The sequence below is a fragment of the Apiospora kogelbergensis genome (assembly GCF_038363985.1).
Source record: "Apiospora kogelbergensis strain CBS 113332 chromosome Unknown utg000002l_segment0_segment0, whole genome shotgun sequence".
Classification (NCBI taxonomy): domain Eukaryota; kingdom Fungi; phylum Ascomycota; class Sordariomycetes; order Amphisphaeriales; family Apiosporaceae; genus Apiospora; species Apiospora kogelbergensis.
Window position 1 is genome coordinate 944,202 of NW_027117419.1, and position 24,719 is coordinate 968,920.

The window sequence follows — 24,719 nt, forward strand, 5'->3', positions numbered from 1 at the left end:
TGGCCTTTCTGTATCTAGCATTTCGTTCTTCACTCCAATTCTCATTATGATGTCCCAAAGAATACTTAGTATCACGTGTGTTCATCGGCTGTAAGACTTTTCAGGCTCGGTATTGTGAAAAGACCGATCGACACGAATACGGAACTGGCGTGGGGGATGTCAGAGAGCACGCCATAGCGACTGCATATTGGTCAATAGCTCGTTGGGATGTGATACAGAGGGCGGGGTTCAGGAAGCCATCCGAGGCTTATCAAGCAAAAGATAACATGATATAAAATGGTGCAGGTAGAGGAACATGGGCGATGGCGAATGATGGTGCAATGTTTCACGGCTGGAAGGGCGGGAGTCCCAACCGCTTGAGATACGAGAACTATATCATCGTATCATTGTAATCCCGGCGTTGAGTCTGCGCGCGACACGGAAGCGAACACACTGATTTCCCCTGTGCTTTTTACTTTGCTCCTGCATCTCAATCTGACCTTCCAACGGCCTCTAGAGCAGAAATTCTGTATTTTTTTCCAACATGGGGTCTGTCACTCAAGAGGCTCAGCTACTCGGAAATGTTAGAAGAGTAGCCGTGATAGGCGCTGGGATCTCGGGGGTAGCCTCCGCCGCACACCTGCTCCGTCACGGGCTGGACGTTGCCCTATTTGAGCGGTCGAGCATAGCCGGAGGAGTCTGGCACTATGACCCCCGGGCGGCCAATGAGCCCCCCTTACCCCAACGAGCACCCGCCGGCTCCCTCAAAGATTGATGCTTCGGGCAACGAATCCCTTCCGAGAAGAGACAACAACTTCGGAGAAGCCAGCTTTGATGAAGTTTCGGTCGTCCACGCCCCGCCCGGGCCCTGCTATGTCGGCCTGCGCAACAATGTGCCCACTTCGCTGATGAGGAGCACCCTGCTAGACTGGCCTGAAGGGACCAAGGACTTTGTCAGCCAGGACCATCTGGAGAGATACATCCAACGCTTGGCGGGGCACACCGGAGCACAGGAAAAGACCCTGTACGACACCAGCGTGGAGTCGGTCTACAAAACCCCGGGGTCCCCGCACTGGACCGTACACACCCGCACACTTTCCCGGCACGAGGGTATGGGCAAAAGTAGCTTCGAGTTTGTGGAACGGACGTGGCAGTTCGATGCCGTGGTCGTTGCCAGTGGCCACTATCACGAGCCCCGTGTGCCCAATATTCCTGGCTTGCTGAACTTGAAACAGCGCTTCCCGGACAGGGTGATGCATTCGAAGAGATACCGCACCCCGAACATATTCCAAGACAAGAATGTGTTCATAATAGGCGCCGGTGTCTCGTCCCTGGACATTGCCCGCGAGAGTCAAATCACAGCCAAACACATCTACCAGAGCTCGCGAGGCGGCAAATTTGACCTCCCCCGACCTTACTGCCTTCCGGCGCGCAGCGAGTCGCGGGTATAAAAGAGTTTGTCGAGCATGAGGGTAACACCGATGATTTGTTAGACGATGACTCGCCCATCCCTTTCGAGGTGGTTCTCGAGGACGGGACGCGCCTCCACGACGTCGACCGCATTGTGTTGGGGACCGGCTATATCTCCTCATATCCCTTTCTGGGAGCCCTCCAGGACCCCTCCATACCGCTGGAGAAAGCCGACGACCGGATCATCATAACTTCGGACGGCTGCGTGACGCACAACCTGCACAAGGACATCTTTTACACGGCGGACCCGACACTGGCCTTCGTGGGGGTCCCGTACCACATCTCGACCTTCTCTTTGTTCGACTTCCAAGGCGAAGTCGTGGCGCGAGTCTTCTCGGGCCGCGCCACGTTGCCGACGGAGACAGCGATGCGCCGGGAGTACGGCCTGCGCCGCGAGAAGATGAGTGTCGAGGACAGTAGCAAGGAGTTCCACAGCTTGTGGGGCAAGGAGACGGAGTATATCGATGAGATGCTCGGCTGGGTCAATCGGGATGCGGCACTGCTGGGACACGAGCCGATGAAGGGGGTAGATAACCGGTGGCGTAGCAATCGGGCTGAGTTCGCCAAGAAGATGAAGGAGATTCGGAGGTGGCCTCCCGTCGCTGAAGATGAAAAAGTACCTCTGTGAATTTGGCAAATTGGCCGATAACTCAAATAACACACAACAGTAGATGTCCTGGGAAATTCCACAACGAAGGTGTGCTAGATAATATAATATACACGTCTTCACCTTCAATATTAGGTCCCCTTCACCACTACGTGTCCTGAATAAACGTAAAACGTGCAAACAAATGAAACAAACACATCAGCATTTATTAATCTCTAGCCAGAAACAATTGTCAATGTCGATGACAACTCCTCAAACAGTGTTTCCAGCCATTGCTCTCTCATAAAGTATTTAAACATCGTCCCAGCTTCCCCTTGAAAACGTCTATAAAGCATATTAGTTAAATAGGTCAAGTACATAAATTGTGAGGGTTGAGTGAGGCTTTGGTATGTTAGTACCTATAATATGCAACCGTAACTAACCTTTTATTTTCGTAAGTACCTAAAACATTTGGCATATAGGACGTGTTAAGCTAGCTATGTTGTTTGGCAGAATCGGTACCACCGGCGACGCACTGGAAGTTCGAAGTAGCGTACGCTACCCCTACGTCTCCCCTTTGTCTCGGTGGAAATGTTATTTGTGACGCAGCCCTCGGTCGGTTGAGGAACCGCGTCGTATTTCATGCCCCGTCCCTTCCGCCGTCCCGAGCCACCGTGTACCCCCGTCACCCTCCCCCCAGCTCGTACCTCGAGTCCTCCCGACGAGCGACCACCGGCCCGTTCGATGATTGAACATGCCAGATGCGTGCCGGCGTATACCAGTAGAGTGTACGCGGAAATATATAATGATCTTATAATGCTTTTCAGGCCCGGCATTTACACCGTCAAGTATCGATGAAGTGGGTGACTGGGAAGCAACTTGTTCGCATGAGATATTGCATTCATGTTGGCCTCCCTCCGGACCGGTGGCGATGTCCGTTTGTGGCGATATGAAATCCCTCTCATGAAGAATTCGAAATGTGTTGCACTTGCTGGTGGGGCTTTTGCGCCATCGTTGATTGAGATTGCCCTCTCTTCCTCTCTCCCTGGCTCAGTACCACTGCTTGAGGATAACAGCAGAAGCTCAGCTCGCTCAACAATAGTCTTGGCCGCGTCATGCATTTCATCGTTGGATGGTATTGACGACGTATCAATAAGGGTCCGCATGCAATTCACCACGTCCCGACATGTATCATACTTTTCAAGGCCCCAATATAGCTTTGCGACACGCTCGTGGAGTGCAAGGGTCTCGACAAATCTCTCCTTTAAGACATTCGGCTTTCTGAGCAGTGCGAGCAGCCTGTCCTTGGCTTCGGCGGCCCATGCCTCTTCGAGAATGACGTCGAGTGAGAGCAGGTAGAACAGGCTCAGCAACGTGTCGGGCGACTCGCCGCCGAGGTAACGCCATGACGCGGAAAAAGTGTCACGCAGCCGGTCCCGCGTCGCGCGTAGCTCCGCTTCCGATGGATCCTCCTGGGCGACTATGTCCGACATAATGGACTCGCGACGCGCATGCAGCGCCAGCGGGTGCGACTCTGCCCTCTTTGACCCGGGGACGAACCGGGACAGGACGGACTCAAACGTCTTGTGTGCTTTGCGATGCACCCACAATAGCTCGTCGTGGCTGGCGCGGCCCTTCGCTAGCTGAGCATGGCCTATCGCTAAGCGCGCCCTCATCGTCCTTTCGTGGTCTTCGTTTCCATCGTTCAACCTCAACTCGAAACCGTTGAGGACGATAGAGTTGATGGCATCGATAAACCCCCAGTTTGGTAGTTCTTCCCGCATTTCTATCTGTGACGTGATGTATAGCGTGTATAGTAGATCCGGGTGCAGCTGCTGGTTATGCCCCGTTCCAGGTGCGGCTCGTTTTTCTAGTTTGATCTTTGCCTGGAGTTCGTTGACTAAACCGCTTCTGTATATGCAATCTTTAGCTGACGACCCATCCCACTCGTCTCCCAACCCTAACTGAGGCCAGTAAAATTTCAATTGCCGGTGAAGGCATTCGCCAATGGCTTCTTCAGCTGCCTTGTGCTTTCCTAGGTGGCAACGAGCCCAAGCCAGCTCGGACAGACACGCAACACCTAGGGGGTTATCGAGTAAGGCTCATCATGGTGCTCTGATGCCCGCCGGAGTAGACCTTTCCAGGCACCCTCCAACGTACCTTCCGCGCTGCAGTATTTGCCATCATATATCAGCAGGCTCCCTATTTGCGAAACACATTCTAGAACCGTAGGGTGTTCCGAATCGTATGACGAAATCCCTGCCGCTACCTTCAAAAGGTGTTGAGAATGATATAGTGCCTCTACTGAACTTCCCTGTGCTCTGTATACCAAGACCTGGATGTATGTAGCCTCCAAACACAGGGGGTGTCGCGAGTCGAAATTCTTCTCGGCAATATGCTTGACTTCGTTGCAAATGCCCATAGCTTTATCATGGTTACATGTGCATACCAGCGAGCGGGCATAGTATAGCAATGCTTCAAGCTTAGTGAGGTACTCTGAACCGAATTGCTCTTGCAACTGCTCAGTAGCTGTAAGCAAATCTGATCGGGCGACCTTGTAATCTCCTTGAAGCATTGCTGTTTTTGCCAACGTGATCTTGACTGTCAGCTCCAATGATCGGAACAGAGGCAGTTCCACAGGATCTTCATTGTTCTCCTCCAATAACTTCTTGAGTCGATATAGGGCCCTTGTTGGTTGTCTCTCACCCGTACATAACTGCAAAGTGACAAATGACCCTAGATACGCCTCGATAAGATCCCTGATGCAGTATGTGTTGACCTGGATTACACGTTGGTCCTTATAGTATTGGAATGGGTGGCGCTGTGACACATGAATATATTCCTCATCTATCGGAATGTGTGCCTGCCGACGAGCTAGGCTATATCTCCCCGTACGAGTAAGACAGTATGCGAGTCTGAAGGACGTCTCTTGTGTGATAGAAGAAAGGAGTCTTTCTTCCCTCGCATCAAGCAGATGACATTTTTGTAAGGCATTGACCTGTCGCAGCACACCGGCCAGCTCAGAGTTGGCGTGGTCATATCGACCAAGATATGTCAGGGCTAGGGCGGAGTTCATCTCAAGTTCTAGGCTGAAAAATGTTGGTGTTGCTGTCGCCATTTTCAACAATTTCTGGCACCGATCGAACTGGGCTAAAGCATCTTGTGGGAACCGAAGTTGGTGCAAGATGTCTACCCCTAATCGGAAGTATTCTTCTAATTCCGAAGGCCAAGAACCAGATGTGAGTTTGCCTTGGTCGTCCTCGTCAGGGTCTTTTGAAGGAGATGCCCCCCAGGGTTGCTGAGGGTCAAATGGCCGCGTGTAAACCGCCTTGTCATTGACCGTATCCATGGACTCGGACCTTTGTTGGCGTTTGAACTTGATGTGCTCTTGTTTCTTGTCTTGGCGGGAACTCTTTGCAGCCTCGTCTGCGACTGCCTTGGCCGCTTGGGTAATGATGACTTGCAGGTCTTGCTTCATTTGTTCGACGTCCTGGACCTGTAGTAACCCGTTTTCCTGTTCATAAAAGACGGTCATATGCCAAGTCATTGGGCCACCCCAGCCTGAGCGCTGACTGCTTCTGGCGTAACGTATATCTATCTTCTCGAATTCTGCTGCCAGACCGGCACTCTGGCCGGAGTAGGCAGGGTTCCTGGGCCGAATCGTTCGTTGAAGCTTGATTCTTCCTCCCCGGAAAAAGCCGTATTCGAGAAACTTCTCAATCGCGAGCTCATAGTTCATGGTGCCTTGTCCAGGGCGACTTTCGCTCCCAAGAAAGAGTGCTCCCACAGTCTCCAAATACAAGGTGGAATCGAACTGAGCCAAGACGTCCCGGACAACCCACGCAGCTGGTCCATCAGCGACGAATAAGTAGCGAGTGATGGTGGTTTCAAATGCCCGTCTCGTTCGTGGAACCATTCGTGCAAACTCCTTCATCTTGGGCAAGCTTTGTAGCTTTGATGTGAATTGTTTCACAACGCGGGCGTATTGGTCTTGGAGAGGATCCTTGAAACGGAGAGAGACGGCATGAAATGTGACGGAGACATGTGGGGGGAATTGGTTTCCTTTGATTACTTGATGAAACAGTTCTTCCAGCTCTTTACCCAAGCTTCTGAGCTCAGCTTTGGCACAGCAGCGTGCTAGAACGACGCTAGAAAAGGGATGTTAGATATCGGCATACCAAGAGTAAGATATAGGGGAGCTGCTCTTACTGTAGCTGCACCCTTTCCGCCATCGAAGCCATCACTCAAGTCAATGGAATGAGTGGAGGAAGCAGATGAACGAGACCTTGGAAATGGCGGGTGTAGTTGACATAAGGAAGAGCGATCGGATCGGCGGGGATGTAGTAAACCCCCTTCGCTTGAAGTGATGCCATGCATGACAAGAAAGCCTAGTTGGCCGGTCAAGTGTACTCCCTCAGGAATCTTCCGGGCGGGCAACGAACTAACCTACAAGCCTAGTAATGACCTCGAAATGATATTTCCAGCTGCCGCCTGCGGGCACGCCACCTTTACGGTAGTGTAACCGATGCAGCGGATTTGATTAGTTAGCCTGATATTCCGTGGCGCTGATCTTCTGATCCATCTGACGCCATCTTATAATGGCATGCACTCGAGACTCGGTCTCGGAGCGCCATAGCTAAGTTGTTTCAAATTTCATTGTACCGGGTACTTTGAGCAGTCTTGGAATGTCCTCGAAGCGCACTTGGCACCTCAAGGCATATTGGAGCAACACTCCGGGTCCCCAAGGCTGGTTTGCTGATCCAAAATGCCAGCACGCCCTTGATTACTGGGCTTTAACCCAATCCCGATCGAACACAACACCGTGTAGCTTATTGGCACAGTGCAGTGCAATGCAACGTGGTTCGTTGACTGACGTTTCCAGCAAGCGCTTACATCTTGGTGACCTCACTTTCTCTTTCGGGCCTCGAGAGCAACCCCGTTCGAATAACCCATGGGTCTGCATCTTTCCTCATATTTGTTATGTTCATTCCGTTGATATTTCTCCATAGAAGGGCAGCGGCGACTGGAGATGAACCACCATCGACAGTGCAAGATGAGCTGGCAGCACAGTGGTACAATCCTACTGACATTGCAACAATCCTGCTGATCATTGGCGGTGATGTGGTGCAGAAGGCTTTTGCACAGGGCACTGGCAAGCCCTACGTGCCCGTATGCTTCTCATTCGGCTGCATTGCCTACACCTTCATGGGACTGGTCAACGTCATTGGAGACGGCCGGATCATGCCACCCCCGACTACCCTTGCAAGGTAATCAATCTAGACAATGGATATGCGCGAGAGAACAAGAGCTTCGTCGTGAGCCGGCTGTTGCGCGATCTCGAGGCGGACGAGGCGCGTTTTCTCACCTCCCGGGACCGCGACTTCTCGCTGAAGATCACCGTGTTCGAGGCAATAAGGAACCGCAACGGGCCTACACAATTTAGCTGGACCTACCTGCACCTCATTGGCATCTTCATTACCCTAGGCCAGCTAGGCATTGCGGCCATACCATGGGCTCTGAAGGGTGATTGGAGTTTGTTCCTCATCACGGCCGTTGGCACCGTCTTCGTACAGTGGTGTGGCTGTCTGCCCCAGTGGACGGCCGAGAAACTTCCCACCCGCCAGCAGTCTGACGCAATCTACGCGCTGACATCAGGGAATGGCTCCCGCGACATTATGGTCATTATTGGCGACAAATGCTGCTTGGACCTCGAGTCTCTCGCCGCTCCCCACCCGCCGCGAAATAGCCGGCCCTGGGAAAAATTCACCTGGCTCTCCCGGTCAATAAGTTCTGGCAATGCTCAGTATCCTGGGCAGGGAAGGCGGCATTCGGGTCTTCCAGAGCAGCGTGAGGCTATAATGTGGAACTTCTTGCCTTTTTTTCACGGGGTCCCTCTCGGCTTCGCACTGACGCGGGTCACGTACGCGGCGCTGTCGGTGCTATGGTTGTGCCTTCTCGTGAACGTCGCCGCGCCGCGCCAGTCCCCAGACTCATGGTGCTTCTTGGCGGTGGGCGGCCTGGGCATGTTCCAGAATGCATGGTTGGCGGCCAAGGAGCTACGACCAGCGATGCGTAATCTGCCCTTGAGAAAAGTCGACCAGTTCATTGCGCGCAAGGTCATGGATGGCCTGATGGACTTCCATACCATATATGGCCGCGGAATTCCCTTGCTTGAGGAGTTCTTCCCGGGACCCCTATTCGAGGCTGAAGCCAGATGGTGGGCCAATGATGAATTTGACGATTATGAGCAGGAGCGACTCAGCTCAGGCTACCGCGGGACGCCGCGCCGCCTCGAGCCTGACCGGTACCCCAAGTATTACATCAAGCCGCCTCCGAGACGCAGGGCCACTCTAGCTGAGATAAAGACGCAGGCCTATGGCCCTGCAGGTCCCGCAGATGACCAAAGTCCCACCTCTGAAACGCGTGGGCGTTCTGGAAGGGGCCGAGGAGTGGCTGGTATCGGGCAACGTTTTAACATGGAGAAGTATCGAAGAGCTACCGGAGAAGAGGACATGGCAGGTGGTCTGAGTAGCAGTGCTGGGTCTTCGCCTACGAAAAAAGGATAAATGCCCCTATTAGTGCAGCAGTGTGCTTATAAAAAAACGCGACATATCGGGCATAAAAGATGAGATGGGTGGATTCGTGCTATATTACATACATAAATCGTTCAATATCTCCATGGCTCGGAATTAATCTTCTCTCGAGGCTAATTATTTCCCGGCATTCCCTTTAGCCTTGAGCCAAGGCCGAGCAATTTTAGGTACAACATTATTTGTAAACTTCTTCCAATTACTCTTGCTCTTAGAAGTGCCTGGCATTGCTGCCTCCGTATGATCTGTAGAAGGGAGCACTGGTAGAGTTTCCGCCCTGTCTGCCTGGGGCATTCCAAACTGGCGAATCTGCGAGTACTCAGTCGCAGCTCTGACTGGTTGATCTTTCTGATCTCCAGAAACACTTCCAAGTTGAGATGGCAGCTGAGAACCACTCCCCAAAGCGAATGTTTCTGTGGGTAGCTTTGGGACGCATCCTGCTGTTCCAGGGATGATCTCTGCATCGGACACCACATAGCCGTCGACACACCAACGTTGTCGCTCAGAAGTAGCTATTCCTACGATTCCCGGGTCGAACTTCTGATACAGGCGCAACATTCGATCGTTGGCTGCATCACTACCGTTGTACTTCGCAGGGGATGCGCCGCTAACGTTGTACTCATCGGGGATCGAGAGACTCCGAGGGTCGGAAACACGAGAAATCTTCAAGCGGCGAATGATGCGACAGTAGATAACAGGGTCCTGGGTCTCATGGGGCCTTTGGTGGGATTGGTGATGACCGCTATCTCCAGAGTCTCCCGTCGGCACGTGATCGTAGATGCTCACCAGCAAAGCTATCTCTGCGGGGGTTTCCACAGGCCGCGGCCGGGATACTATCACAGCCAAGTTGGGTGCCGCGCCATTGTTAATCTCCTGCAGAGCAAATCTGGCGTCTGAATCCTCGTTTCCCTTGTTGATCGGCTCGGCTAGGTACCAGTCGTAAAGGCCCATGTTCACGGAGAAGTGGAATGGTCCATGAATGACACGGCCGCTTTTTCTTCTCAAAGCCCGGATACGATACCCAGGATAGGTCACGAATAGACCTTTTGGGGCATCGATTGGGGAAAGCTCCGTTCCTTCTCCTAAAGTGCTGAGCGGGTAAGGGTAGTCTTCATCTTGGCCCGGCATCGAGGTAGCGGGGGCCCACCCAAACCCCTTGATGTTGAGTCGCTTCCCAGGCAGGAATATGATTCCTGCCGGTATAGAATGTTTAAGAGTTTCGTTAGAAGCAACACCAGTCCAAAATTGTGCCATCAGTCTCTCCCGAAACATTAACCACCTCGGATCTCCTTTTGGGTGCCCCTTTTCAGTTTCGTTTCCAAGAACCGGCGGTTGCACATTGAGCAAGCTAGCCAAAACTTGTGTCTCGTTTTCCAATCGTCCAACAGACTTTCTGAAGTTAGAGTAGCACGAACACTTGGTGGCAGGGAACACTTACTCGGAATCTGGCGGAGTGCCACGCACTGGCAATCAATGACGACGACCGAGCATGGTCCGGCTCTCCATTCGCATATCTCATGGACTGGTTACGGATCACCCTTTCGTCTCCCATCAAATTTTGGGATAGCTTCCGTGCGACCATAGCAGACGAGTCTATAAAAATGCCTCTTTCATTCTCCGAGGCTAGCAAATCGTCGATGCCCTTGAGCTTGTCCTCATTAAGAGCGATAGAGAGCTTTCGGCTCACAAACGCTTCTTGCAAAGTCCAGAGTCTTTGCATCCAAGCACTTGATAGCAAACGTATACCAAGTGTTCGGGGGTTTTCATGAACTCCGTCCTGGGTTACATACTTATCGACCACAATGCCGCATGTTGCATTGTCAAACACATAGAATATGTCTTTGATGGCTTTCTGACGCGCCGCAGAGTCGTTGACGGGGATAGCTAAGGTATCAAGCCAAAAATAACGGCATTTTTTCCCCGCAGAAATGTTCGAAGACGTCTGAATCTCCTCCGGGGGGTTCAATGAGGCGGGGACTTGTTTGAGTAACCTGTGGATATATTGCAGCTGGCAGCGCCATATCTTTGGGCCAGACTTGTTGCCCAGCCCGTGCGCCCAAACATGGGATATTGTCACGTACGGAGCATGTCCGGTGGATGACCACTTGACTAGCTCGACACTCAAGTCTCCAGTGGTGCATTCGTTTACCATCTTGATCAAACGGCCCTCGTCGATTCCAACCAACTGACAATCGATGGCCTGGTCGACGGAGGTAATGCCGTGCTGATTGCATTTGCGATGATGCTGTGGCTTATACTCCGCATCCGGACTGTTTGAGGTGGTGTGACGGGCTTCGACATATACGCATCGATCTCGTGTACAGCTGTGGTTAGAATGGGATGGTTCTCCATTCAACTTCGAAAGTGTCGTGTAGAGTAGGGTCGCGTTTTGGCCTAGTTGATTCTTCAAAACTTCTTGAAACCTTTCGCACCATTTGGCTTCCCTCATTTTGGTGAAAACAAATTTGGGAGGTCCCCAACCCCCATTCTCTATCTGCCATCCCGGCAAAGAAATGTTGCAACGCTCCATGATGTGAATCAGGGTCGACGACAAAGTCTCCCCTAGAATCATGAGGCAAAGATCTTGCAACTGCTCTGAATCTGTAACCCCGGGTTTCTTGTCACTAGCCAGTTCAGCTGTGATGACATGTTTGGCCAGAACGAGAATCTGATTCGCCTCAAGACACCTCATTTCCGCCTCATCTGGGGCTTCTTTTTCAGCTTGCGAATCCAGCAATGCCATTTTTCAAGACGCTTAGGGAGTTTGGCGGTAGTTACGGACCCCCTATGGTCTGAGATAAGCTGGTCTTTGGTCAACAATGGCTTGTCCTCGCGGACTACACAGCGCACAAGCGCAAAGTAAAGCCACGCTTGGAGAAACTGATAGCGTCCGAGTAGTGGTGCTTCACAGTGCTTGGGTCGTGTTGACACCCGGATGCGATGGTCTTCATCGATGTCATACCCGTGGTGCGATGGAAAAAGTATGAAGTCTTGGTAGTTGTATCCATGGGATGGCATATGATGTTGTTGGCTGAGGCATTCCTCGAGTTCCTTGTGATATGGAATCTCCTTGATGCCAAGATCTCGGTAAGCCTCGTGCAGATGATCCATTTTCGCTTGGAGAGAGTTGATATTGAGGCCAGGAGAAGATAGAGCGAGAAACAGTCGAATGGCAAGGCGAGTTGAGGAGGACCCAGCCCGCCTGCAAAACGCGCAGGCTGGGTGCCATAGCGTTGAGCATTGTGGTATCTGGTAAGGGGGGCGCATGTCAGGGAGCGACGCAGCTGGTCGGGGCTTGCAGGGGTAGTACGCCTCAAGGTGCATTCGAAGTACCGGTTACAGACGAGGATTCTGTCTTGCATAAGGCTAAGGGGGTTTAGATCCGAACGACTGGACAGTGCAGTACAGCCGCGACTGTACCCAAGTCAACGAATTACAATCGGGTATCATAAATGTAGATAAGCAAAAAAAGTACGCCAAACGTGTAAACCATTGTACCGGCTCCCCTAAAAAGAACCCCAACCAAAAATCTGTACAGCTAGACCAACACAATCTCTATACACATACTAGTACTCCTTCGATTACATACTCCCTGTACTCATGATGATGCTTAGCGGCAGTCGGGCGTCTCGGGGATCTCCCGCACATCGTCTTCCTGCTTTTCGATCTTGGCGGGCGTTTTGTTCAGCAGGTGCTGGCCAAACGGAGCGCTGGGCTTCTCCTTTTTAGGGCTGTCAGCGAAAGGTATGGCCGATTTCGCAGTGAATTGGTGACCCTTTTTCGTGACTTTGGGCGTTTCCGCCTGGTTCGGTGGCAGCCACTTGAGAGGGGCTGTTTGGGGGAGCGCCCTGGGGGTTGAGCCCTCAGGTTGATAAGGCACGAACAGATCGGTGGCCTGATCCTTCAATTCAGATGCCGTCGGTTGATGTATTTCGATTGTTGGGGTGGTTGGCAGGCCCTCTGCTCGACTAGCAGAATCGAGTTCGATGCTGTCTCTTACACCATTTGACGAGGCATATTGAGTTTGAGGATCCTGGGTTTGTTCCTTCCGAGGGCTGGGAAGCGTTGACGTCAAGGGATCTGGTGAATCCGATCTGCCCATTGTTGAGATATGACGATCTGTTTTGATTTCAGAGGGCGTAGGCCTTCGGGGCTCGGTCGGAGATGGATGCGCAATGAGAGGGTCTTGCATTTCAGCATCATCAGTTTTTGGCTGTGGCTTTGACACAGGCGTGGTGTCAGCTTTTGCCTTAGAGGCCGATCCACGAGCTTTCACGGCCGGCTTGGTCGTGGTAGGGGTGGTTTGACCAGATGATTGGGCCTTCTTCGCCGCTTCCCGGGCTTCCCTCATCTCTTTGGTGACCAATGTGATCTTCTTTACCCCGGACGTAAGCTTAGAGACTTCGTCATCTGAGTCCGGACCTGCTCGAGAGGGAGATACTGAAGGTGCTTGAGCCGGTGCTTGAGATTGAGATGGTGCCACCTGCGCCGCAAATGGATCAGGCGGCAGCGCTGGGCTTGGTTCACCTGAATCAAGGCCAGTCTTCTTCTTCGAAGCCCGCGATTTTGGCCTCGCAGGAGGCTTTACAGCCGTCGCCGCCTTGTTAGCCCCATTCGGTGCATCTCTAGCACTCTGCGCGCGAGAAACGGTTGGCCGTGTCTTTTTCACATCGAGCGTGACGTTTGTTCGCACACTCATTGAAGACTCTGGCCGGATGCTCTGAGAAGTATCAGGTCGAGGGTAAGGCGGCGGGCCCATCACGTTAGCCGACTCGAGCGAGTCATCGCTAGCAGTCAGAACAGTCGACGCAGTGCTAAGGCGTCGATTGGATTGGCGTGATTTGGAATGACCGTGAGACGGAATACCACGCGCGGAAGCCTGATTTCCTGTTAGAACCCTGTCCAATACAGAACTTGCGAGACCACATGGACCAACCTTTTCTTGAATAATGCTTACAGTCCTCCTACGGTTGGTAGTGGGTTCTTCGAACTCGGTCGGACTGATTGGCTTGACCGGTTTGCGTTCTCTGAGGGACTTCCGGACCCCACCGTTGTTTTCCGTGGACTCAACCACGGTGCCTTGCGCAGGAAGCGACTGACGGTCGCGCTTGATGCGATTAGAATCGGCCTTCAATTCTTCCCAAGTGATACTGTTCACTGGGCGATCTGTCGGAATCAGCAGTTTGCTGAGCTCTAGTGCAGCCACTGGCCAATGAACCTCAGGGGGTGGGGGAGTAGGCTCCCTCGGTGCTATTGGCTGTGTGCCCATATAGCCAGAAGCACTGCGACGGACTCTATCCGGATCTCTGGCTTTGGCAACTGACGACTGTGTAGGCGAACAGTACGTAGGGAGAGGGCCTTGGCGGGGAATCCTGGGATCAGGCAAGGGCTGAAGCGGAACTTTTGCTGCATCCAGTTGGTCGAGCTCCTGCTGGGACCACCAACTCGGGTCGTAGGGGAAACCCGGAATCTCGGGGCGAGCATCGATATCCGATGACAGTGTACTCCGGCGACTCAAAGGACTGCTGCTGAGTGGGCTGTTGTTGAAAACACTTATTCTTCGACTGATGTCACGTCCCATACGGCTAGGACTTTCCTCCTTTGCATTCTTGGCATCAGAGCCGGCCAAGCCACTGATGTGGCTAAGAACACCGGAGCACAAGGCGCGGTCGCTGTAGCCCCCTTCAAGTGCGCTGATAACTCGTCCCTCGACCGACAGACCCTCCTCGGCAGCAAGCTTTACCACATCCCTTGTGATCCTCGCGTAAAACTCGGTGGGAACATTGACTGTATGGCGCTGCATGCCCGCACCTTCCCACTCACTCGCATCAAACCCGGCAGAAATGAAAATCGCAGCCTTTGGTTCTTGGCCAGCAGCGCGTAGTCTCTCAGTTTCGCGGCGCAGATAGTTGCGAGTCTTCTCGAGCAAGACAGAGTACTTCGACTGGTACAGACGCCAAAATTCCACCTCGGAACTCCACTCCTGGAGATGGACATTCCAAACGTTTTGGCCGTGCGCATTATCGATGCAGAGACTGGCATTTTTGATATTATCTATGTCGCCGGCCTCGCAGGGATATGAGTTGATGTCGTGCAAACTGAAATAGCCAATCGAGGATTTTTTCCAGAATGCAGCATTCTTGGGCTGCTTAATACGGCGGGTATTGTGATCCCACGCAATGGCTTGTGAGCCATCCCCGTGGTGCAAGTCAATATCGATGATTGCAGCATGGGTCAGCCCGTGGCTCATAAAACCATGCATGATACCAACATGCACATTATTAAGCCAGCAGAAACCTTGAGGGTGGTGAGCCGAGCAGTGATGACCGGGGGTCGAACCCCTACAAAGGCCCGCTTAGCCTGCGATGTCATAACGGCGTCAACGGCTTCGCAAACAGCGCCCAGCGCGCCCTCGAATGCCGCCAAAGATTCTTTGCAAAGATAAAGATCTCCTTCATGGAACGGTTTGGGAGACTCGACACCCGGTCCCCGATCCATGTTGGGTCGTTTGAGCTCGCTGTTTCCAGCCGCTAGGTGCGCTTCGGCCGCATCACAGAGCAGCGACAATTCCTCCATCCATTTTGATCCATGCACATTGGTGACAATTGGTGAGGTAAGCGATATCGTGCGATCGGTTTTTCGAATGCGGAAAGGGATATTAGCCAGAGTCGCAGGGTCGAGGTCAGAGTGGATTGGAATCTTTCCATCACAATGCCTTTCACCGAGGCGAACATAAGCCAGGGCGACGCCAAGTGCGCAGGCCTGAAGTCGCTCTGGTCGCTCGACAATTGTGGCAAGATTGCCTTTGGTAGTCTTGGGTCTCGAAAAACGGTGGCCGTAACAGGAATCGTGAAGGATGACGAGGGTGTCTGAGGGCTTTGCGGATTCACTGTTGTGTAGCATATCCAGCTCGGACTTGAAATAGGTGTTGGCGATGAAAGATTCTGTAACCCTCGGTTTGCGCGGTTCCTCCGCCACAGGCTGCGGGCCGAAATTCATGGGCGATCTGGGATTCGGTGACGCTAAGCTGGTAGAACTATCCCTACGCGAGGCGGCCCTGCTGGGGGCACGGCTGGGGGTGATTCCATTCGTGGATCGTAGCGAGGATGTAGAAGATTTCCTGAGAAGAGCCGGGGTGCCGGATCGCAGCGAGGTGTTGGAAGATTTCTTGAGGAGTGTCGGAGTACCAGATCGTAATGAGGTACTGGAAGTTTTCCTCAGCAGTGTCGGAGTACCAGATCGTGACTGAGGGGTGCCGCTGGTGGACACTGAGCGGGAGATAGGACTGCGAGAGGCATTTCGGCTATCTGTTGGCGAAACGCCCAAGCTGGCTCGATCCGACGTAGGAAGGGGAGGGTGGTTGGGATAGGGCAAAGGACCGTTTTGCCTCGGCGATGGTTTCGCATGGGCATGAGGCGGCCCTGGCGAGTTCAGCGAGAAGCTCTGCATCGACTGGGCGAGAGCGGCGTCGACATCGCTGCGACGGGGTGGTTTGTTCGCGGCGGCAATATCCAGGGCAGCTGGGCTCCTGTGATTAGGGGTTGTGGCCATGACGTTTTGGGCTTCGTTTTTCCGCCGAACCAAAAAATGGGCAGCGATCGATTTGTTCCCGCCTAAGTCAGGGTCTCGTCGGTCGGTTGCCAGGTTGCGATGGTGAATTTCGAAGGCATGCGATTCGTGATGGCTTCTCAATTGCTCCGTCGATCAACCACAACGAAGGTTGCTGCCGTCGGGGGGAGGTAGGAGAGCCAGCTCGATTGGGGGTTGAGGGAGTAATCTAGGCCGGGCGGGTTGAAATGAGGGTGTCTCTCGTGCCGGACTAGATGGCCAACAGGATAAGCAATAGTTATGTACCGTTCAATGCACGGTTTCGGGTCGTATCGTGCAGTATCCCGTGCGGCGGCTGCAAGCCGGGGCGCGTCGCGTAACTCAAAAAATATGTACACAAAAAGCAATTAATCAATCGATCAGGTCAATGCAACACCAGCCCCCAGCAACTGCTGCTTTATGTGTGTGGGGAAGGTTTGTTCAGAGTCCAGGAATCCCCATCGAGACACAGAGCCGCCAGGGTGATTGGTTTGGGGTGGCCTTTCTAGAATTTGTTGACACAATCACGTGGGCCTCCAAGCCTGTACAATTATTGCATATGTACATAGCAGCAGGATATTACTAGAATTGTGCCCCTCACTGACGTCTTATTCCTTGTTGACGTATGCACGCACTCAGAGCTAGAGGATCTGGATCTGGATCAGGGGATATCGACATCTACAGGTTGCGCCAAACCCCTAAATGTAGAATCATTCTCAGCTGATTGGCTGGAATAGTGCTGACAGTAAACAATCTCATATAGTCAGTATCAACATGGATTTTTACTAAAGCATGATGGTAATAATGAGATGGAATTTCACATGTTCGTCTGCAGAAAATTCACTACACAGGATGATGCAGTCCAAAGTGTGGCTAGTTGCCATCTACTTACTGCCTGACTCAGGGTCTCCCCTACTGCTTGCTAGTGCCGTTGGCATCACCAAACCAATAAAATAATCACATCGGTGTTGGGTGTAGCAGCAGAACAATACAAGAGGATCTTGAACGGGAAAAATAAGGGAAAGGTGCATCCGAACAGGTATTCATTCAATCGCCGTCGAATGGACATCTACCATTTGTACGTTGTATCTTCAACCGTCTGCCATTACCCACCTGCCTTGAGTGGCAACCCCACCACCCACCGTACGCCGCTGCCGGAACCCTTGAACAACGATTGATAAGCAGCTGATGGATGCGATCTGTATGACTGACTGCAATAATAACATTTTCGTACCACTCTCCCTCTTCTTCTCTTCCACTTCGCCAGCTTCCACTAGCACGGCGCAGCCACATCATCGTCTGTAAGAAGTCAGTGTACAGTACTCGACTGAAGCCATTGTCGCTTATCCCCACGTCCTAAGCGAGCATCCCCCGCCAAATCCCCCGCCACCATCATGGCGCCCTCCCTCGAGGAGCCCGAGCCCGTCTCCGACGTCATCGAGAACCCCTGAAATCGAAGCCGCAGCTCGTCGCGCCCGAGCCAGAACACTGCCCCGGTCCGGAATCCGAACAAGCCGGCAAAGCCGACAACTGCGCCGGCTGCCCGAACCAGGCGATATGCGCCTCCGCGCCCAAGGGGCCCGACCCGGACATCCCGCTGATTTCGGCGCGACTGTCAGGCATTAAGCACAAGATCCTCGTCCTGTCGGGCAAGGGCGGCGTGGGCAAGAGCACGTTTACGAGCATGTTGGGCCACGCCTTCGCCATGCGCGAGGAGAACAACGTCGGCATCATGGACACGGACATCTGCGGCCCGAGCATACCGAAGATGATGGGCGTGGAGACCGAGACGATACACATTTCCAGCACGGGCTGGAGCCCCGTCTGGGTCTCCGACAACCTCGGCGTCATGAGCATCCAGTTCATGCTTCCTGCCAAAGATGACGCGGTGATATGGAGAGGCCCCAAGAAGAACGGCCTCATCAAGCAATTTCTGAAGGATGTGGATTGGGGCGACATGGATTTCCTACTGGTGGACACGCCCCCAGGCACGAGCGACGAGCACTTGAGCGTCAACAGTTTCTTGAAGGAGAGTGGCATCGACGGCGCTGTCATGATCACAACCCCGCAAGAGGTGGCTTTACTAGATGTGCGGAAAGAGATCGACTTCTGCCGAAAGGCTGGTATCAAAGTGCTGGGCCTCGTGGAGAACATGAGTGGATTTGTGTGTCCCAACTGCACACACGAGAGCCAAATCTTCAGGGCGACAACAGGTGGCGGCGCCGCATTGGCGAAGGAAATGGGTATACCATTCCTAGGCGAGGTGCCGCTCGACCCCCGGATCGGGCGTTCGTGCGACTACGGCGAGAGTTTCTTCGAGGCTTTCCCTGATAGCCCCGCATGTACCGCACTGAAGGGGGTTGTTCGTGGCCTGGCGGAACAAATAGGCATTGACGCCAAACTGGTCTTGCCTGACGACTGATGATCTTGGCTAAGAGAATATAAATATACACGAACTCCGTCGTATCTTCATTCTATGTACCCTGCCCATCCTGTTTCGTGCCGTAGAACCCATTTATTCCTGGGCAAGCTTCTTAGGAATCTCTTCCAGGTCATCGGCGCTCTCAATGTCGAAGACCTTGCCAACCTCGGCCGTGTTTCGCATCAACTCTTTGGCGCCGGCGTAAATCATTCGCAGCTCGTTGTTGCTCGTAATCGGCAGGTAGTACAACATGACGTAGGGCACCGACATCCGTCCGGATGGCTGCATAGCAGGTTTTATTAGCAAACAGTGTTTCTCCCCATTTCAAGACTGAGCTGTGTGGTCTTCAAACAAGCGATGTCTTGTTCCCTTTGTCATACACGTACCAGAGTCAACGGATAGCTTAGCAGCACGAAGCGCGGGGAGTTGTCGGGCAGTTCATCGCCGACTTCCTCCAGGGTCTTGTAGACTATCTTGTCTTCGTCTTGGCGGATCTCGTGTGTCTTCTTATCGATCGTGTCTGGGCGAGGTTGAGTAAGCTACTGGGCGTCTGACAACTCGTGGAAGCAAGTCATGGGTCGCCAAGAGAAAGGTAGACCTGGTGTCTAGGCTTTACTTGGATATGGCTAGGAAGCCTGGTATTGGTCTGCGGTTTGATTTAGAGAGACATACATACAAATCACAGCTTGGGGATCGTTGCTACGCGAAGTCCCGAGGCGGAACTTTCGCAGGTGGTCTTTGGTCTCTTGCGAGAAGGTGTACAGCCTCGCTTCGGCGCTCTGGTATATCCGGTGTTACTTCCTGGGCAGTGCCACTTTCGCGCTTATGGGAACTTACCATGTTTGCAACTATAGACGAAGTAGTAGTAGCTGGAAATCAAAAGGATCGTAGGGAGCCGGGTGGTAAGGTAGATTTCTTGTAGAAACGAATGAAGCTGTGCACAGAGGCTGACACGACCACCCCGCCATCAGGCACAGCCAGTAAAGTAACTGACTGCATGATGGAACTAGCGCGGGGCCCGTAAGAGAGCTCTCATCACCCCCCACTATCCAGGCGGCCGCCCACTCCGCCCCGTTCATCGCTGCCCGCTGCCCAGCAAGCAATGCCTTGGTGCCTGCCAATGATGCCATCATCAACAAGCGCTCTTTGTTATACGCAGCCGTTTGCACGTCTCGTATGTTTTTACATCTCGTGGTTTTCCCCGTCAGACATAAGCGTACAGTCAATCTCTCATTTGTAGTCATATAAGACGTCGTTATTTCTTATACGCTACTTTAACCTATGTTTTCTCGCCTCTCTCAAGTTGCCCGTCATCTTTCCCGACCTCAACCAAATCTAGGACACACTTCGGCGGCAGCTGCATCAAGATCTAGCGGGTTGGCCTCAAGAATCATGGCTACAGCAGAAGAGCGCAACACGCGCACCATCCACACTGCTGCCTGTTTGATCATTGGAGATGAAGTTTTGGGCGGAAAGGTATGTTGTGTAACCTGCAGCGAATATTGAACATGCCTGAAAACCAGCTAATGTGACGCTCCGATCTAGACAGTCGATGTAAGGGATAATTCTGCATGAACGAGAGGAGAGCACTGACATAGGCATTCAGACCAACTCGGCCTACATGGCAAAATGGTGCTTCAAACTCGGCATGGTACGGTGCTCACTACTATTCCGAGTCGTCATGCTATGTTACTCACACGATACAGAACCTCAAGAGAGTCGAAGTCATTGAGGATGATGAAGAGGAAATTATGGAAGCAGTGAAGAGAATGAGCGACCGCTACGACTTCGTAGTCACAAGGTGAGCATATCTCTGAAGAAGAACTGAACAACCCATAAAGCTAATGCAAACCCCAGTGGTGGGATAGGTCCAACGTGAGCTTCTAGCTGTGTGAGAGTGAATTACTTATGTCGGCTAACCACCATCCAGCCATGATGATATTACCTACCAGTCCATCGCCAAGGCCTTCGACTTGAAGCTGATTATCCATGAAGAGGCCTACAAGAGGATGAAGAAGTTGACCAACCCGCGAAAACAAGAACCTAACTTTAGCTGGGACGTCGAGTCGCCCCAAAAGACCGCGCGCTTGCGAATGGTTCGGTTGCCGATTGATGAATCGCGTGACCTTGCCAAGCAGGCGCTGTTCACCCAAGACGATCTCTGGGTTCCCGTGTCAGTAGTCAACGGCAACGTTCATATCTTACCCGGTGTTCCTCGCCTCTGTAAGTCCCCTATCCATTGGCTGGAATATGATAGGTTTCTTGTAAACAACAAACTAATAGGCATCATAGTCGAACGATTGCTTGAAGGCCTCAAGCCGTCCATTGTGAACCGACTGGTCGACCCCGAGGGCAAGGGAATCACCAGAGTCATCATCTCCACGCCGAAATCCGAGAGTGCTGTCGCTACCTACCTGACCGAACTTGCTGAGAAGGTGGGCCCGAAGGGCGTCAAGGTTGGAAGCTATCCGCGATGGGGCAAAGCAAACAACTCCGTCACCCTGGTTGGAAGAGACAAGGACTATCTGGAGAGTTTGGTTCCTGAGGTACTGACTGCAGTGGATGGAAAGCGCGTAGAGATCGAGAAGGAGAACGACGAGCCATAGGCACGGCACCACTCACGCTCTAAACCCGGACCTGCTACGATTCCATAGAAGCTTGGTATTCCGAGACATATCAAACAGATGAAATGTGATTGAAATCGTTATCAGGTGTTAGCTAGCTATTGACCATAATCTTCACGGTGGTATGGATGGCAAAAATAAATGGAAGCTGAGGAAAGCTAGAATAATGAGCAGTTTCCCATATTTCCCCTGACTGCTAGGCTAAAGAACAGTCATGACGTAGCTGTCCAGGCTTTCGGCGCTGTATCGTTATGTCCGGTCCTAGAATTACATATCAGACCCTTAGGAAAACCAATGGCGTTATATGAGGCTGAACCTAAAGCTATTGATTTCGCGATGCTCGGTGTTTGTAACTGTCCGGCGGCATGTCTTTGCTGACCAAGGGTTCGCCAGGTGCGTGGGTCCCTATCCCGTCGGCAGGATGATGACGATATCGACTTTTGTCCCAGACACATGCAACAGCGCCAACAACGTGCGCTGTGAAAGCCCGTCATCAGTGGTCATAGAAGTAGATGGGATCGTGTCTAGCAATTGGCCAATGATGATAAGTGGTATATATAGAAAGAGGACGAGAGTGAGAGTCCACTTACTCCTACTTCTCTTCCGCACAACACTCAAGACCGCCTCATCCAATCAGTTGAAAATCCGATCTCGTCTGAACATAACTCCATAAATACCCAATCGCATAAGATGTACTCTCAAGCTCTTCGCACCGCTTCGCGCTCCGCGTTCCGCGTCTCTGCGGTCCGCGCTCCCGCCGCCCGTCCCCTCTCCACCACCGCCGCGCGCACGGGATCAACCGATCGCTCCCACGCCACCGGCGAGTCCGCCGTGCCGCGCAAGGTCCAAGAGAAGGCCCCCAAGGCCGTTGAAGATACTCTTCCCGACTCCGTACGTTTCCTTTCTCACCATCGTCGTTCTCTGCCGGAGACGATATGGAAATGCACCACACCCACTCTCATGAGATGACACATGTTGCTGACCACGATGGCTTCCCATGTACAGGTTCACCCTACCGGCAACGCTGGGTCCGCCAACAAGACGCACGCAAAGGGCGATGGCGCCGAGTCGGTCCTGCCCAAGAAGGTACAGGAGATTGTCCCGGAAAGCGTCGAGAGAGCTGTGCCTAATGCGCTGCACAACACGGGTGATAAATAGACACCGTAATACTTAATCCAGTCATTCAATGTTGATATTTCAACGCTATTTTCGAAGCATTGCACCCTATCCTTGAACCCTCTTAAACATGTATTTTGTTGAGTAGCGTTCGGACCGGACCTCCGGCACGATGTGATTGGGTTAATGAATTTATGTATTAGTGGTGTTAGAACTTCTAGTTCTTCAACTACCTACACACCGGCATGAGACAGTGAATTTTTAGAATCGTACTAGGATCGGGAGAATCTATGGTGTCTGGATGATCCAACGTCATTAGGACAGGGCCGTCACTGCACTAAATCGAAATAAGATGATCGCTCGTGTGGGTAAGATTTACAATTTGCCAACTCATTTTTATTAAAAACCGTTCTGTATGAACCAACTTGAGTCTCTGTATGCATGTATTCTCTAGTCTAATGGCCCGGCGCTCATGCTCCAGCAACCGCATCTTCGCAGGGTCTACTTCAACACGTCTTGCGCGATGCTTCATCTCATGGATCCGAGAATGGGCACTCGACCACTGCTGCCACGAAAGGTTTGCCATGAGGGGCCTGGAGGCAAGCACCGATGATGGCAGGGAAAGCCTCCGTCAAACAGTTATCGTCGGCGTACAGAGTGGCTTTGGGGCCTTTGCATCAGCGACTGGCCAGCTTGCAGCTCTCGCATCATGGCACGCGAACTTTTGAGGAAACCGACTTCATACTTACCGTGGCACTCGGGAAAGTTGTACGTAACCATGTAACTTAGAATGTCGGGTGTATTGTTGTTACGGTCGAGAGGCTGGCAATGGCCGCCCCGGCCGAAAATCGGGTCGGCCCAGACCAGAGAGCTCTCGGCGCAACCGTCACCCGAGTAAATGTTGGCGACCGTGTTGTAGAAGTCCGGGTCAGAGGGCCCGGCAGTCGCGGGCAAGACCAGCCCAAAGAGCGGGAGGATAACGCTACTGGTGAGCATTGTTGTTCACTGGCTCGGCACAGCAGGATGACGGGGAAGTCAGAAAAGAGAGCGCAAGTCGATATCGGGACGGGCGGATCTGAAGGGAAGGCAATGCGGATATTTTCCAGTCAGAGCATCGTCGCTCTTTTTGTAGCCTCATACCAGACTGTATTCTGCCTCAGCCATAATCGCTGTGCTTCCTTCTCTCGCCGAGAAGGGAAGCTCAGAACCCAATCTCACCACATTCTGAGATAACCAACTCCCAACAGCCCCGAGCTCTAGGACCTGGTCACGTCCAGGACGCTGACCAAACGAACCGCAAGCACCTCAAATCTGGTCATATGTAAGGAGTCAGCGTCAGCGGGCAGGAGTGTGCACCACGGTGTGGCGCATCTCAGCTAAGATGTCACTACTCTATATTATCATTCTGGCAGCTGTTTGCTGAGCAGTGCAATCAACAGTTCGCGATAAAACGATGTGTTGGACGATAGGTTGGGGGCATCGCTTGCCCATGAATAAGCAGAAAGCCACAACAGGGGGCTGTATGGCAGTAATAGGAAGGTATTATTCGTTGCGACCCACCCTGTTGGTTGAAGCAGCGGTGTAAGGCGATGGAAGCTTGAGCCGCGTGGTGTATGTATGTATGTATGTATGTGCAATCACACAGGGACTCACTCATAGCCCTACCTATACATATGTATGTTATCCGAGAGAGGGTCTTATGCATGAGTTCCGAGAATTCGTTCGGGTTGACCGAATGGTTCACAATTTCCAACCAGACTGTGAAGTTGCATTGGAGCGGATGGATCCCGCGGTGCCCCGAGGTTGCAAGGAAACAACCAAGCTTTCTCCGTTAAAACGCAAAACAGATCAACGGATCGGCACTGCATATGGGTTAATACCGGCTGGAAGCAGCTCATCGTGAAATGAACAACACGTGTTGTAGGTATGTGTCGAGGCCGCATCGCTTCGAACATGCACTCACTGTTCGTTCCGTCCACTTGTCATAGTTGAAGACCCCATGATACATATTGTGATGAGCTACGTAACATGGCGACACGCCACCATGTTGCCATGATATCGGGAACCTGGGCGAATGGAATTGTGTGTAGACGCGCTGCTGTAGCTGCCGCTCGCTTTGGTTCAATCAATCCCTACCTCTGGGCAGAATACCGGTCGTCGTCACTGATCTTCGGCGCTGCGTTTCACAGCCCATTGGACAAAAACACGGCCAGTGTCTGTCGTGGATAATACTCGTCCGAATTGATGAGCAGGCGGCAACGGCCTTCTTCAGCCGCCATGGGCCACCAGCGTAGTGTGGGGGCAGTATCGGTTCCATTGATAGGCGGCGAGGAGGCGGCGGAGGC

At 52.6% G+C, this 24,719-nt stretch overlaps 10 protein-coding genes across 10 annotated transcripts; 5 read left to right on the forward strand and 5 right to left on the reverse strand.

The window, feature by feature from the left end:
• Positions 1–686: 686 nt before the first annotated feature.
• On the forward strand, positions 687–2,077 carry PG998_003184 (uncharacterized protein; the record flags this gene model as incomplete). Its single annotated transcript, XM_066870002.1, has 2 exons — positions 687–1,424; positions 1,445–2,077. 2 exons carry the CDS (start codon positions 687–689, stop codon positions 2,075–2,077), a joined length of 1,371 nt encoding a protein of 456 aa, XP_066733752.1.
• Positions 2,078–2,871: 794 nt separating this feature from the next.
• Positions 2,872–5,969, reverse strand: PG998_003185 (uncharacterized protein; the record flags this gene model as incomplete). Its single annotated transcript, XM_066870003.1, has 2 exons — positions 2,872–4,115; positions 4,196–5,969. 2 exons carry the CDS (start codon positions 5,967–5,969, stop codon positions 2,872–2,874), a joined length of 3,018 nt encoding a protein of 1,005 aa, XP_066733753.1.
• Positions 5,970–7,015: 1,046 nt separating this feature from the next.
• On the forward strand, positions 7,016–8,601 carry PG998_003186 (uncharacterized protein; the record flags this gene model as incomplete). The annotated part of the gene is made up of 2 exons (XM_066870004.1): positions 7,016–7,302; positions 7,344–8,601. The coding sequence occupies 2 exons, from the start codon at positions 7,016–7,018 to the stop codon at positions 8,599–8,601; spliced, it is 1,545 nt and encodes a 514-aa protein (XP_066733754.1).
• Positions 8,602–8,745: 144 nt separating this feature from the next.
• Positions 8,746–11,368, reverse strand: PG998_003187 (uncharacterized protein; the record flags this gene model as incomplete). Its single annotated transcript, XM_066870005.1, has 2 exons — positions 8,746–10,014; positions 10,064–11,368. The coding sequence occupies 2 exons, from the start codon at positions 11,366–11,368 to the stop codon at positions 8,746–8,748; spliced, it is 2,574 nt and encodes an 857-aa protein (XP_066733755.1).
• Positions 11,369–12,235: 867 nt separating this feature from the next.
• PG998_003188 (histone deacetylase domain-containing protein) lies at positions 12,236–16,176 on the reverse strand (the record flags this gene model as incomplete). The annotated part of the gene is made up of 3 exons (XM_066870006.1): positions 12,236–13,504; positions 13,583–14,770; positions 14,923–16,176. 3 exons carry the CDS (start codon positions 16,174–16,176, stop codon positions 12,236–12,238), a joined length of 3,711 nt encoding a protein of 1,236 aa, XP_066733756.1.
• A 1,430-nt stretch (positions 16,177–17,606) lies between these two features.
• On the forward strand, positions 17,607–18,634 carry PG998_003189 (ATPases NBP35; the record flags this gene model as incomplete). The annotated part of the gene is made up of 2 exons (XM_066870007.1): positions 17,607–17,645; positions 17,678–18,634. The coding sequence occupies 2 exons, from the start codon at positions 17,607–17,609 to the stop codon at positions 18,632–18,634; spliced, it is 996 nt and encodes a 331-aa protein (XP_066733757.1).
• Positions 18,635–18,727: 93 nt separating this feature from the next.
• PG998_003190 (uncharacterized protein) lies at positions 18,728–19,474 on the reverse strand (the record flags this gene model as incomplete). Its single annotated transcript, XM_066870008.1, has 4 exons — positions 18,728–18,916; positions 19,021–19,154; positions 19,311–19,413; positions 19,472–19,474. 4 exons carry the CDS (start codon positions 19,472–19,474, stop codon positions 18,728–18,730), a joined length of 429 nt encoding a protein of 142 aa, XP_066733758.1.
• A 552-nt stretch (positions 19,475–20,026) lies between these two features.
• PG998_003191 (uncharacterized protein) lies at positions 20,027–21,240 on the forward strand (the record flags this gene model as incomplete). Its single annotated transcript, XM_066870009.1, has 6 exons — positions 20,027–20,110; positions 20,180–20,188; positions 20,241–20,285; positions 20,341–20,435; positions 20,565–20,857; positions 20,918–21,240. The coding sequence occupies 6 exons, from the start codon at positions 20,027–20,029 to the stop codon at positions 21,238–21,240; spliced, it is 849 nt and encodes a 282-aa protein (XP_066733759.1).
• Positions 21,241–21,948: 708 nt separating this feature from the next.
• Positions 21,949–22,416, forward strand: PG998_003192 (uncharacterized protein; the record flags this gene model as incomplete). The annotated part of the gene is made up of 2 exons (XM_066870010.1): positions 21,949–22,149; positions 22,264–22,416. 2 exons carry the CDS (start codon positions 21,949–21,951, stop codon positions 22,414–22,416), a joined length of 354 nt encoding a protein of 117 aa, XP_066733760.1.
• Positions 22,417–22,907: 491 nt separating this feature from the next.
• Positions 22,908–23,370, reverse strand: PG998_003193 (uncharacterized protein; the record flags this gene model as incomplete). Its single annotated transcript, XM_066870011.1, has 2 exons — positions 22,908–23,044; positions 23,124–23,370. The coding sequence occupies 2 exons, from the start codon at positions 23,368–23,370 to the stop codon at positions 22,908–22,910; spliced, it is 384 nt and encodes a 127-aa protein (XP_066733761.1).
• Positions 23,371–24,719: the final 1,349 nt, after the last annotated feature.